At 48.9% G+C, this 13484-nt stretch overlaps 1 protein-coding gene across 1 annotated transcript in view; it reads left to right on the top strand.

Moving 5' to 3' along the window:
- Positions 1–9328: 9328 nt before the first annotated feature.
- The window catches only part of LOC142906660 (integrin alpha-E-like), a 27717-nt gene continuing 23561 nt past the window's right edge, over positions 9329–13484 (top strand). Inside the window, exons 1-2 of the mRNA XM_076054924.1 lie at positions 9329–9697; positions 12047–12200. Of these exons, the coding sequence (XP_075911039.1) occupies positions 12125–12200 (76 nt within the window). The 5' untranslated portion in view covers positions 9329–9697; positions 12047–12124. The remainder of the gene's footprint in view (positions 9698–12046; positions 12201–13484) is intronic.

Below are 13484 nucleotides of genomic sequence, written 5' to 3'. Positions count from 1 at the left end.
GTTACTACTCACCTGTTACACCTGTGAGAGATGTTGTTACTATCACCTGTTACACCTGTGTGAGATGTTGTCACCCTCACCTGTTACACCTGTGAGAGATGTTGTTACTACTCACCTGTTACACCTGTGTGAGATGTTGTCACTCTCACCTGTTACACCTGTGTGAGATGTTGTTACTACTCACCTGTTACACCTGTGTGAGATGTTGTCACTACTCACCTGTTACACCTGTGAGAGATGTTGTTACTATCACCTGTTACACCTGTGAGAGATGTTGTCACTGTCACTTGTTACACCTGTGTGAGATGTTGTCACTACTCACCTGTTACACCTGTGTGAGATGTTGTCACTCTCACCTGTTACACCTGTGTGAGATGTTGTTACTACTCACCTGTTACACCTGTGAGAGATGTTGTCACTCTCACCTGTTACACCTGTGTGAGATGTTGTTACTACTCACCTGTTACACCTGTGTGAGATGTTGTTACTACTCACCTGTTACACCTGTGTGAGATGTTGTCACCCTCACCTGTTACACCTGTGAGAGATGTTGTCACTCTCACCTGTTACACCTGTGTGAGATGTTGTCACTCACACCTGTTACACCTGTGAGAGATGTTGTCACTACTCACCTGTTACACCTGTGTGAGATGTTGTTACTACTCACCTGTTACACCTGTGTGAGATGTTGTCACTCACACCTGTTACACCTGTGAGAGATGTTGTTACTACTCACCTGTTACACCTGTGTGAGATGTTGTTACTACTCACCTGTTACAACTGTGTGAGATGTTGTCACTCTCACCTGTTACACCTGTGTGAGATGTTGTTACTACTCACCTGTTACACCTGTGAGAGATGTTGTCACTCTCACCTGTTACACCTGTGTGAGATGTTGTCACTCTCACCTGTTACACCTGTGAGAGATGTTGTCACTCTCACCTGTTACACCTGTGAGAGATGTTGTTACTACTCACCTGTTACACCTGTGTGAGATGTTGTTACTACTCACCTGTTACACCTGTGTGAGATGTTGTTACTACTCACCTGTTACACCTGTGTGAGATGTTGTTACTACTCACCTTTTACAACTGTGAGAGATGTTGTTACTACTCACCTGTTACACCTGTGAGAGATGTTGTCACTACTCACCTGTTACACCTGTGAGAGATGTTGTCACTACTCACCTGTTACACCTGTGAGAGATGTTGTCACTCTCATCTGTTACACCTGTGTGAGATGTTGTTACTACTCACCTGTTACACCTGTGTGAGATGTTGTCACTCTCACCTGTTACATCTGTGTGAGATGTTGTCACTCTCACCTGTTACACCTGTGAGAGATGTTGTTACTACTCACCTGTTACACCTGTGAGAGATGTTGTCACTACTCACCTGTTACACCTGTGAGAGATGTTGTCACTCTTCACCTGTTACACCTGTGAGAGATATTGTCACTACTCACCTGTTACACCTGTGAGAGATGTTGTCACTCTCACCTGTTACACCTGTGTGAGATGTTGTCACTACTCACCTGTTACACCTGTGTGAGATGTTGTCACTACTCACCTGTTACACCTGTGTGAGATGTTGTCACTACTCACCTGTTACACCTGTGTGAGATGTTGTCACTCTCACCTGTTACACCTGTGTGAGATGTTGTCACTCACACCTGTTACACCTGTGAGAGATGTTGTCACTACTCACCTGTTACACCTGTGAGAGATGTTGTTACTATCACCTGTTACACCTGTGTGAGATGTTGTCACTCTCACCTGTTACACCTGTGTGAGATGTTGTTACTCTCACCTGTTACACCTGTGAGAGATGTTGTCACTACTCACCTGTTACACCTGTGTGAGATGTTGTCACTCTCACCTGTTACAACTGTGAGAGATGTTGTCACTACTCACCTGTTACACCTGTGTGAGATGTTGTTACTACTCACCTGTTACACCTGTGTGAGATGTTGTCACTCTCACCTGTTACACCTGTGAGAGATGTTGTCACTCTCACCTGTTACACCTGTGTGAGATGTTGTCACTCTCACCTGTTACACCTGTGTGAGATGTTGTTACTACTCACCTGTTACACCTGTGAGAGATGTTGTTACTACTCACCTGTTACACCTGTGAGAGATGTTGTCACTCTCACCTGTTACACCTGTGTGAGATGTTGTTACTACTCACCTGTTACACCTGTGTGAGATGTTGTTACTACTCACCTGTTACACCTGTGTGATCTGTTGTCACCCTCACCTGTTACACCTGTGAGAGATGTTGTTACTACTCACCTGTTACACCTGTGAGAGATGTTGTCACTATCACCTGTTACACCTGTGTGAGATGTTGTCACTACTCACCTGTTACACCTGTGTGAGATGTTGTCACTCTCACCTGTTACACCTGTGTGAGATGTTGTCACTCACACCTGTTACACCTGTGTGAGATGTTGTCACTCTCACCTGTTACAACTGTGAGAGATGTTGTCACTACTCACCTGTTACACACGTGTGAGATGTTGTCACTCTCACCTGTTACAACTGTGAGAGATGTTGTCACTACTCACCTGTTACACCTGTGTGAGATGTTGTCACTCTCACCTGTTACACCTGTGAGAGATGTTGTCACTACTCACCTGTTACACACGTGTGAGATGTTGTCACTCTCACCTGTTACAACTGTGAGAGATGTTGTCACTACTCACCTGTTACACCTGTGTGAGATGTTGTCACTGTCACCTGTTACACCTGTGTGAGATGTTGTCACTACTCACCTGTTACACCTGTGAGAGATGTTGTTACTACTCACCTGTTACACCTGTGTGAGATGTTGTCATTACTCACCTGTTACACCTGTGTGAGATGTTGTCACTCTCACCTGTTACACCTGTGTGAGATGTTGTCACTCTCACCTGTTACACCTGTGTGAGATGTTGTCACTACTCACCTGTTACACCTGTGTGAGATGTTGTCACTCTCACCTGTTACACCTGTGAGAGATGTTGTTACTACTCACCTGTTACAACTGTGTGAGATGTTGTTACTACTCACCTGTTACACCTGTGAGAGATGTTGTCACTATCACCTGTTACACCTGTGTGAGATGTTGTCACTGTCACCTGTTACACCTGTGTGAGATGTTGTTACTACTCACCTGTTACACCTGTGAGATGTTGTTACTACTCACCTGTTACACCTGTGTGAGATGTTGTCATTCTCACCTGTTACACCTGTGAGAGATGTTGTTACTACTCACCTGTTACACCTGTGTGAGATGTTGTCACTACTCACCTGTTACACCTGTGAGATGTTGTTACTATCACCTGTTACACCTGTGAGAGATGTTGTTACTACTCACCTGTTACACCTGTGTGAGATGTTGTCACTCTCACCTGTTACACCTGTGTGAGATGTTGTCACTCTCACCTGTTACACCTGTGTGAGATGTTGTTACTACTCACCTGTTACACCTGTGAGAGATGTTGTTACTATCACCTGTTACACCTGTGTGAGATGTTGTCACCCTCACCTGTTACACCTGTGAGAGATGTTGTTACTACTCACCTGTTACACCTGTGTGAGATGTTGTCACTCTCACCTGTTACACCTGTGTGAGATGTTGTTACTACTCACCTGTTACACCTGTGTGAGATGTTGTCACTACTCACCTGTTACACCTGTGAGAGATGTTGTTACTATCACCTGTTACACCTGTGAGAGATGTTGTCACTGTCACTTGTTACACCTGTGTGAGATGTTGTCACTACTCACCTGTTACACCTGTGTGAGATGTTGTCACTCTCACCTGTTACACCTGTGTGAGATGTTGTTACTACTCACCTGTTACACCTGTGAGAGATGTTGTCACTCTCACCTGTTACACCTGTGTGAGATGTTGTTACTACTCACCTGTTACACCTGTGTGAGATGTTGTTACTACTCACCTGTTACACCTGTGTGAGATGTTGTCACCCTCACCTGTTACACCTGTGAGAGATGTTGTCACTCTCACCTGTTACACCTGTGTGAGATGTTGTCACTCACACCTGTTACACCTGTGAGAGATGTTGTCACTACTCACCTGTTACACCTGTGTGAGATGTTGTTACTACTCACCTGTTACACCTGTGTGAGATGTTGTCACTCACACCTGTTACACCTGTGAGAGATGTTGTTACTACTCACCTGTTACACCTGTGTGAGATGTTGTTACTACTCACCTGTTACAACTGTGTGAGATGTTGTCACTCTCACCTGTTACACCTGTGTGAGATGTTGTTACTACTCACCTGTTACACCTGTGAGAGATGTTGTCACTCTCACCTGTTACACCTGTGTGAGATGTTGTCACTCTCACCTGTTACACCTGTGAGAGATGTTGTCACTCTCACCTGTTACACCTGTGAGAGATGTTGTTACTACTCACCTGTTACACCTGTGTGAGATGTTGTTACTACTCACCTGTTACACCTGTGTGAGATGTTGTTACTACTCACCTGTTACACCTGTGTGAGATGTTGTTACTACTCACCTTTTACAACTGTGTGAGATGTTGTCACTCTCACCTGTTACACCTGTGTGAGATGTTGTTACTACTCACCTGTTACACCTGTGAGAGATGTTGTCACTCTCACCTGTTACACCTGTGTGAGATGTTGTCACTGTCACCTGTTACACCTGTGAGAGATGTTGTTACTACTCACCTGTTACACCTGTGAGAGATGTTGTTACTACTCACCTGTTACACCTGTGTGAGATGTTGTCACTACTCACCTGTTACACCTGTGAGAGATGTTGTTACTACTCACCTGTTACACCTGTGTGAGATGTTGTTACTACTCACCTGTTACACCTGTGAGATGTTGTCACTCTCACCTGTTACACCTGTGTGAGATGTTGTCACTACTCACCTGTTACACCTGTGTGAGATGTTGTCACTACTCACCTGTTACACCTGTGTGAGATGTTGTCACTGTCACCTGTTACAACTGTGTGAGATGTTGTCACTACTCACCTGTTACACCTGTGTGAGATGTTGTCACTCACACCTGTTACATCTGTGTGAGATGTTGTCACTACTCACCTGTTACACCTGTGAGAGATGTTGTCACTGTCACCTGTTACACCTGTAAGAGATGTTGTCACTCTCACCTGTTACACCTGTGAGAGATGTTGTTACTACTCACCTGTTACACCTGTGAGAGATGTTGTTACTATCACCTGTTACACCTGTGTGAGATGTTGTCACTCTCACCTGTTACACCTGTGAGAGATGTTGTCACTCTCACCTGTTACACCTGTGTGAGATGTTGTCACTCTCACCTGTTACACCTGTGTGAGATGTTGTCACTCTCACCTGTTACACCTGTGTGAGATGTTGTCACTACTCACCTGTTACACCTGTGTGAGATGTTGTTACTACTCACCTGTTACACCTGTGTGAGATGTTGTCACTACTCACCTGTTACACCTGTGAGAGATGTTGTCACTACTCACCTGTTACACCTGTGTGAGATGTTGTCACTCTCACCTGTTACACCTGTGTGAGATGTCACTATCACCTGTTACACCTGTGAGAGATGTTGTTACTACTCACCTGTTACACCTGTGAGAGATGTTGTCACTACTCACCTGTTACACCTGTGAGAGATGTTGTCACTACTCACCTGTTACACCTGTGAGAGATGTTGTCACTCTCATCTGTTACACCTGTGTGAGATGTTGTTACTACTCACCTGTTACACCTGTGTGAGATGTTGTCACTCTCACCTGTTACATCTGTGTGAGATGTTGTCACTCTCACCTGTTACACCTGTGAGAGATGTTGTTACTACTCACCTGTTACACCTGTGAGAGATGTTGTCACTACTCACCTGTTACACCTGTGAGAGATGTTGTCACTCTTCACCTGTTACACCTGTGAGAGATATTGTCACTACTCACCTGTTACACCTGTGAGAGATGTTGTCACTCTCACCTGTTACACCTGTGTGAGATGTTGTCACTACTCACCTGTTACACCTGTGTGAGATGTTGTCACTACTCACCTGTTACACCTGTGTGAGATGTTGTCACTACTCACCTGTTACACCTGTGTGAGATGTTGTCACTCTCACCTGTTACACCTGTGTGAGATGTTGTCACTCACACCTGTTACACCTGTGAGAGATGTTGTCACTACTCACCTGTTACACCTGTGAGAGATGTTGTTACTATCACCTGTTACACCTGTGTGAGATGTTGTCACTCTCACCTGTTACACCTGTGTGAGATGTTGTTACTCTCACCTGTTACACCTGTGAGAGATGTTGTCACTACTCACCTGTTACACCTGTGTGAGATGTTGTCACTCTCACCTGTTACAACTGTGAGAGATGTTGTCACTACTCACCTGTTACACCTGTGTGAGATGTTGTTACTACTCACCTGTTACACCTGTGTGAGATGTTGTCACTCTCACCTGTTACACCTGTGAGAGATGTTGTCACTCTCACCTGTTACACCTGTGTGAGATGTTGTCACTCTCACCTGTTACACCTGTGTGAGATGTTGTTACTACTCACCTGTTACACCTGTGAGAGATGTTGTTACTACTCACCTGTTACACCTGTGAGAGATGTTGTCACTCTCACCTGTTACACCTGTGTGAGATGTTGTTACTACTCACCTGTTACACCTGTGTGAGATGTTGTTACTACTCACCTGTTACACCTGTGTGATCTGTTGTCACCCTCACCTGTTACACCTGTGAGAGATGTTGTCACTCTCACCTGTTACACCTGTGTGAGATGTTGTCACTCACACCTGTTACACCTGTGAGAGATGTTATTACTACTCACCTGTTACACCTGTGTGAGATGTTGTCACTACTCACCTGTTACACCTGTGTGAGATGTTGTTACTACTCACCTGTTACACCTGTGTGAGATGTTGTCACTCACACCTGTTACACCTGTGAGAGATGTTGTCACTCACACCTGTTACACCTGTGTGAGATGTTGTCACTATCACCTGTTACACCTGTGAGAGATGTTGTTACTACTCACCTGTTACACCTGTGAGAGATGTTGTTACTACTCACCTGTTACACCTGTGTGAGATGTTGTCACTACTCACCTGTTACACCTGTGTGATATGTTGTTACTACTCACCTGTTACAACTGTGTGAGATGTTGTCACTCTCACCTGTTACACCTGTGTGAGATGTTGTTACTACTCACCTGTTACACCTGTGAGAGATGTTGTCACTACTCACCTGTTACACCTGTGTGAGATGTTGTCACTCTCACCTGTTACACCTGTGTGAGATGTTGTCACTGTCACCTGTTACACCTGTGAGAGATGTTGTCACTACTCACCTGTTACACCTGTGTGAGATGTTGTTACTACTCACCTGTTACACCTGTGTGAGATGTTGTCACTCTCACCTGTTACACCTGTGAGAGATGTTGTCACTCTCACCTGTTACACCTGTGAGAGATGTTGTTACTACTCACCTGTTACACCTGTGAGAGATGTTGTCACTGTCACCTGTTACACCTGTGTGAGATGTTGTCACTACTCACCTGTTACACCTGTGAGAGATGTTGTTACTACTCACCTGTTACACCTGTGAGAGATGTTGTTACTACTCACCTGTTACACCTGTGAGAGATGTTGTTACTACTCACCTGTTACACCTGTGAGAGATGTTGTTACTACTCACCTGTTACACCTGTGTGAGATGTTGTCACTCTCACCTGTTACACCTGTGTGAGATGTTGTTACTACTCACCTGTTACACCTGTGAGAGATGTTGTCACTCTCACCTGTTACACCTGTGAGAGATGTTGTTACTACTCACCTGTTACACCTGTGTGAGATGTTGTTACTACTCACCTGTTACACCTGTGTGAGATGTTGTCACTCTTACCTGTTACACCTGTGAGAGATGTTGTCACTCTTACCTGTTACACCTGTGAGAGATGTTGTCACTCTCACCTCTTACACCTGTGAGAGATGTTGTCACTACACACCTGTTACACCTGTGAGAGATGTTGTTACTACTCACCTGTTACACCTGTGAGATGTTGTCACTCTCACCTGTTACACCTGTGAAATGTTAACTACCTCGCCTGGTGTACAGGAGGTCGTGGGTTCGATCCTGTGACCCTGAGAGATGTTGACTACCTCACCTGGTGTACAGGAGGTCGTGGGTTCGATCCCGTGACCCTGTGAGATGTTAACTACCTCGCCTGGTGTGCAGGAGGTCGTGGGTTCGATCCCGTGACCCTGTGAGATGTTGACTACCTCGCCTGGTGTACAGGAGGTCGTGGGTTCGATCCCAGACCCTGTGAGATGTTAACTACCTCGCCCGGTGTACAGGAGGTCGTGGGTTCGATCCCAGACCCTGTGAGATGTTAACTACCTCGCCTGGTATACAGGAGGTCGTGGGTTCGATCCCGTGACCCTGTGAGATGTTAACTACCTCGCCTGGTGTACAGGAGGTCGTGGGTTCGATCCCGTGACCCTGATGAGATGTTAACTACCTCTCCTGGTGTACAGGAGGTCGTGGGTTCGATCCTGTGACCCTGTGAGATGTTAACTACCTCGCCTGGTGTACAGGAGGTCGTGGGTTCGATCCCGTGACCCCTGTGAGATGTTAACTACCTCGCCTGGTGTACAGGAGGTCGTGGGTTCGATCCCGTGACCCTGTGAGATGTTAACTACCTCGCCTGGTGTACAGGAGGTCGTGGGTTCGATCCCGTGACCCTGCGAGATGTTGACTACCTCGCCTGGTGTACAGGAGGTCGTGGGTTCGATCCTGTGACCCTGTGAGATGTTGACTACCTCGCCCGGTGTAGAGGAGGTCGTGGGTTCGATCCCGTGACCCCGCGAGATGTTAACTACCTCGCCTGGTATACAGGAGGTCGTGGGTTCGATCCCGTGACCCTGTGAGATGTTAACTACCTCTCCTGGGGTACAGGAGGTCGTGGGTTCGATCCCGTGACCCTGTGAGATGTTGACTACCTCGCCTGGTGTACAGGAGGTCGTGGGTTCGATCCTGTGACCCCGTGAGATGTTAACTACCTCGCCTGGTGTACAGGAGGTCGTGGGTTCGATCCCGTGACCCTGTGAGATGTTAACTACCTCTCCTGGGGTACAGGAGGTCGTGGGTTCGATCCCGTGACCCTGCGAGATGTTGACTACCTCGCCTGGTATACAGGAGGTCGTGGGTTCGATCCCGTGACCCTGTGAGATGTTAACTACCTCGCCTGGTGTACAGGAGGTCGTGGGTTCGGCCCTGTGACCCTGTGAGATGTTAACTAACTCGCCTGGTGTACAGGAGGTCGTGGGTTCGATCCCGTGACCCCGCGAGATGTTAACTACCTCGCCTGGTGTACAGGATGTCGTGGGTTCGATCCCGTGACCCCCGCGAGACGCTCACCACCTCGCACGGTACCCGTGCGTGCGACCTCCTGCACTAGAGGGCAAACGGTTTGTAACAGGAGGAGGTTTTCTCAGCGAGCGCGAAAAAACCCGAACCGGACCCTCCCCGCTGCCCCGCAGGAATCAAGTCTTCACGCCATCCGGCGGAGCAAAGGCCGGAGCGCAGAAGGTCCTCGTGGTCGTGACGGACGGAGAGTCAAACGGCGGAGGCCTCGCCGCGGCCATTCGGAGGACGCAGGCCGAGAGGGTGGTGACCTATGCCATCGGGGTGAGCCGCTCAAGCTGCAGCCGCACGGGGCTACCGGAGGCTTCCGGGGGGGGGGGGAGTGGCTCCTTCGTTTGGCAGCCTCGGCGGCAGACTCCCGGGGGCAGGTTGAGAGAGAGGGAGGACCCCGGACGAAGGCCGATCGCTACTCCTTGGGATTGTCCCCGGAGCCTCCGCCTGAGCGGGGGGATGATGGGGGGGCCCTTTGATCCTCCCTGCATGGCCACGCCCACTTCTCCTACTGGCCACGCCCCCACCCCCCCACCGTAGCCACGCCCCCCCCCCCTTTCTAGAACCTAGGGGGCTATCCGTTGAGTACGCTGAAATCCGCCAAAACTTGACCGCTAACGCACCTCACAGTAGGCACGCGGTAACTTTTAACTGCCCGCCGCCGCCATCTGCGTACGTACAGCTTGACGCACCCTACCTACACACAACGCTGCCTCTACCTACACACAACGTTGTCTCTAGCTACACACAACGTTGTCTCTAGCTACACACAACGTTGTCTCTACCTACACACAACGTTGTGTGTAGGTAGAGACAACGTTGTCTCTAGCTACACACAACGTTGTCTCTAGCTACACACAACGTTGTCTCTAGCTACACACAACGTTGTCTCTAGCTACACACAACGTTGTCTCTAGCTACACACAACGTTGTCTCTAGCTACACACAACGTTGTCTCTAGCTGCACACAACGTTGTCTCTAGCTACACACAACGCTGTCTCTAGCTACACACAACGTTGTCTCTAGCTACACACAACGTTGTCTCTAGCTACACACAACGTTGTCTCTAGCTACACACAACGTTGTCTCTAGCTACACACAACGTTGTCTCTACCTACACACAACGTTGTGTGTAGGTAGAGACAACGTTGTCTCTAGCTACACACAACGTTGTCTCTAGCTACACACAACGTTGTCTCTAGCTACACACAACGTTGTCTCTAGCTACACACAACGTTGTCTCTAGCTACACACAACGTTGTCTCTAGCTGCACACAACGTTGTCTCTAGCTACACACAACGCTGTCTCTAGCTACACACAACGTTGTCTCTAGCTACACACAACGTTGTCTCTAGCTACACACAACGTTGTCTCTAGCTACACACAACGTTGTCTCTAGCTACACACAACGTTGTCTCTAGCTACACACAACGTTGTCTCTAGCTACACACAACGTTGTCTCTAGCTACACACAACGTTGTCTCTACCTACACACAACGTTGTCTCTAGCTACACACAACGTTGTCTCTAGCTACACACAACGTTGTCTCTAGCTACACACAACGTTGTCTCTAGCTACACACAACGTTGTCTCTAGCTACACACAACGTTGTCTCTAGCTACACACAACGTTGTCTCTAGCTACACACAACGTTGTCTCTAGCTACACACAACGTTGTCTCTAGCTACACACAACGTTGTCTCTAGCTACACACAACGCTCTACCTACACACAAGGCTGCCTCTACCTACACACGAGGCTGCCTCTACCTACACACAAGGCTGCCTCTACCTACACACAACGCTCTACCTACACACAATGCTGCCTCTACCTACACACGAGGCTGCCTCTACCTACACACGAGGCTGCCTCTACCTACACACGAGGCTGCCTCTACCTACACACAACGCTCTACCTACACACAAGGCTGCCTCTACCTACACACAACGCTCTACCTACACACAAGGCTGCCTCTACCTACACACGAGGCTGCCTCTACCTACACACGAGGCTGCCTCTACCTACACACAACGCTCTACCTACACACAAGGCTGCCTCTACCTACACACAACGCTCTACCTACACACAAGGCTGCCTCTACCTACACACGAGGCTGCCTCTACCTACACACGAGGCTGCCTCTACCTACACACAACGCTGCCTCTAGCTACACACAACGCTCTACCTACACACAACGCTCTACCTACACACAAGGCTGCCTCTACCTACACATGAGGCTGCCTCTACCTACACACAAGGCTGCCTCTACCTACACACGAGGCTGCCTCTACCTACACACAAGGCTGCCTCTACCTACACACAACGCTGCCTCTACCTACACACGAGGCTGCCTCTACCTACACACATCGCTCTACCTACACACGAGGCTGCCTCTACCTACACACGAGGCTGCCTCTACCTACACACAACGCTCTACCTACACACAAGGCTGCCTCTACCTACACACAAGGCTACCTCTACCTACACACAAGGCTGCCTCTACCTACACACAACGCTCTACCTACACACAACGCTCTACCTACACACAACGCTCTAGCTACACACGAGGCTGTCCCTACCTACACACAAGGCTCTAACCCATTGCTTTGTGTGTTGTAAGGTTGGCGATGCCTTCAAGCCGGGCTCCCCTGCCTATGCGGAGCTGACACAGCTTGCGTCTGACCCCGACAGTGAACACATGTTCCCCGTGGACGACTACAACGCACTCAACTCCGTGCTTCGGAGACTCGAGGAGAAGATTTTCAGCATTGAAGGTTGCCCACGCGGGCACGTGTGGTGTGGTGGTGGTGTGTGGTGTGGTCGTGTGGTGTGTGTGGTAGTGTGGTGTGGTGTGTAGTGTGTGGTGTGGTGTGGTGGTGGTGGTGTAGTGTGTGTGGTGTAGTGTGTGGTGTGGTGTAGTGGTGTGGTGTAGTGTAGTGGTGGTGTGGTAGTGGTGTGGTAGTGGTGTAGTGTGTGGTGTAGTGTGTGTGGTGTGGTGTAGTTTTGGTGTAGTGTGTGTGGTGTTGTGTAGTGGTGGTGCAGTGTGTGGTAGTGGTGTGGTGGTGTGTGGTGGTGTAGTGGTGGTGTGGTGTAGTGTAGTGGTGGTGTGGTAGTGGTGTGGTAGTGGTGTAGTGTGTGGTGTAGTGTGTGTGGTGTGGTGTAGTTTGTGGTGTAGTGTGTGTGGTGTGGTGTAGTGTGTGTGATGTGGTGTAGTGTGTGGTGTGGTGTGGTGGTGTGTGTGGGGTGTAGTGTAGTGGTGTGGTGTAGTGGTGTGGTGTGGTGTGTGGTAGTGGTGTGTGGTGTAGTGTGTGGTGTGTGTAGTGTGTGTAGTGTGGTGTAGTGTGGTGTAGTGTAGTGGTGTGGTGTGTGGTAGTGGTGTGTGGTGTAGTCTAATGTGTAGTGTGGTGGTGGTGTGGTGTAGTGTAGTGTGTGGTGTGGTGTGTAGTGTGTGGTGTGGTGTAAGTGTGGTGTGTGTGGTGGTGGTGTGTGGTGTAGTGTGTGGTGTGGTGGTGGTGTAGTGGTGGTGTGGTGGTGGAGTAGTGTGTGTGGTGTAGTGGTATAGTGTGTGTGGTGGTGGTGGTGTGGTGGTGGTGTGGTAGTGGTGTAGTGGTGTGGTGTAGTGTAGTGATGTGGTGTAGTGTAGTGGTGTGGTGGTGGTGTGGTGGTGGTGTGTGTGGTAGTGGTGGTGGTGTAGTGTGTGGTAGTGTAGTGGTGTGTGGTAGTGTAGTGGTGTAGTGTGGTGTAGTGTGTGGTGTAGTGGTGTGTGGTAGTGGTGTTGTGTAGTGGTGTAGTGTGTGGTGTGGTGTCGTGGTGTGTGTGGTGTAGTGGTGTGTGGTGTGGTGGTGGTGTAGTGTGGTGTGGTGGTGGTGGTGGTGGTGGTGTGGTAGTGGTGGTGGTGTGGTAGTGTTGTAGTGTAGTGGTGTGGTGTGTAGTGTGTGGTGTGGTGGTGTAGTGTGTGTGGTGTAGTGTGTGGTGTGGTGGTGTAGTGTGTGGTGTGGTGTGGTGGTGGTGTAGTGTAGTGGTGTGGTGTGTAGTGTGTGGTGTGGTGGTGGTGGTGG

The sequence above is a fragment of the Petromyzon marinus genome, chromosome 68 (assembly GCF_048934315.1).
Source record: "Petromyzon marinus isolate PM22_M1 ecotype Great Lakes invasive population chromosome 68, UKy_Petmar_22M1.pri1.0, whole genome shotgun sequence".
Classification (NCBI taxonomy): domain Eukaryota; kingdom Metazoa; phylum Chordata; class Hyperoartia; order Petromyzontiformes; family Petromyzontidae; genus Petromyzon; species Petromyzon marinus.
Note: the sequence above shows the minus strand (reverse complement) of the source record. Positions and strands in the feature narration are given on the sequence as shown.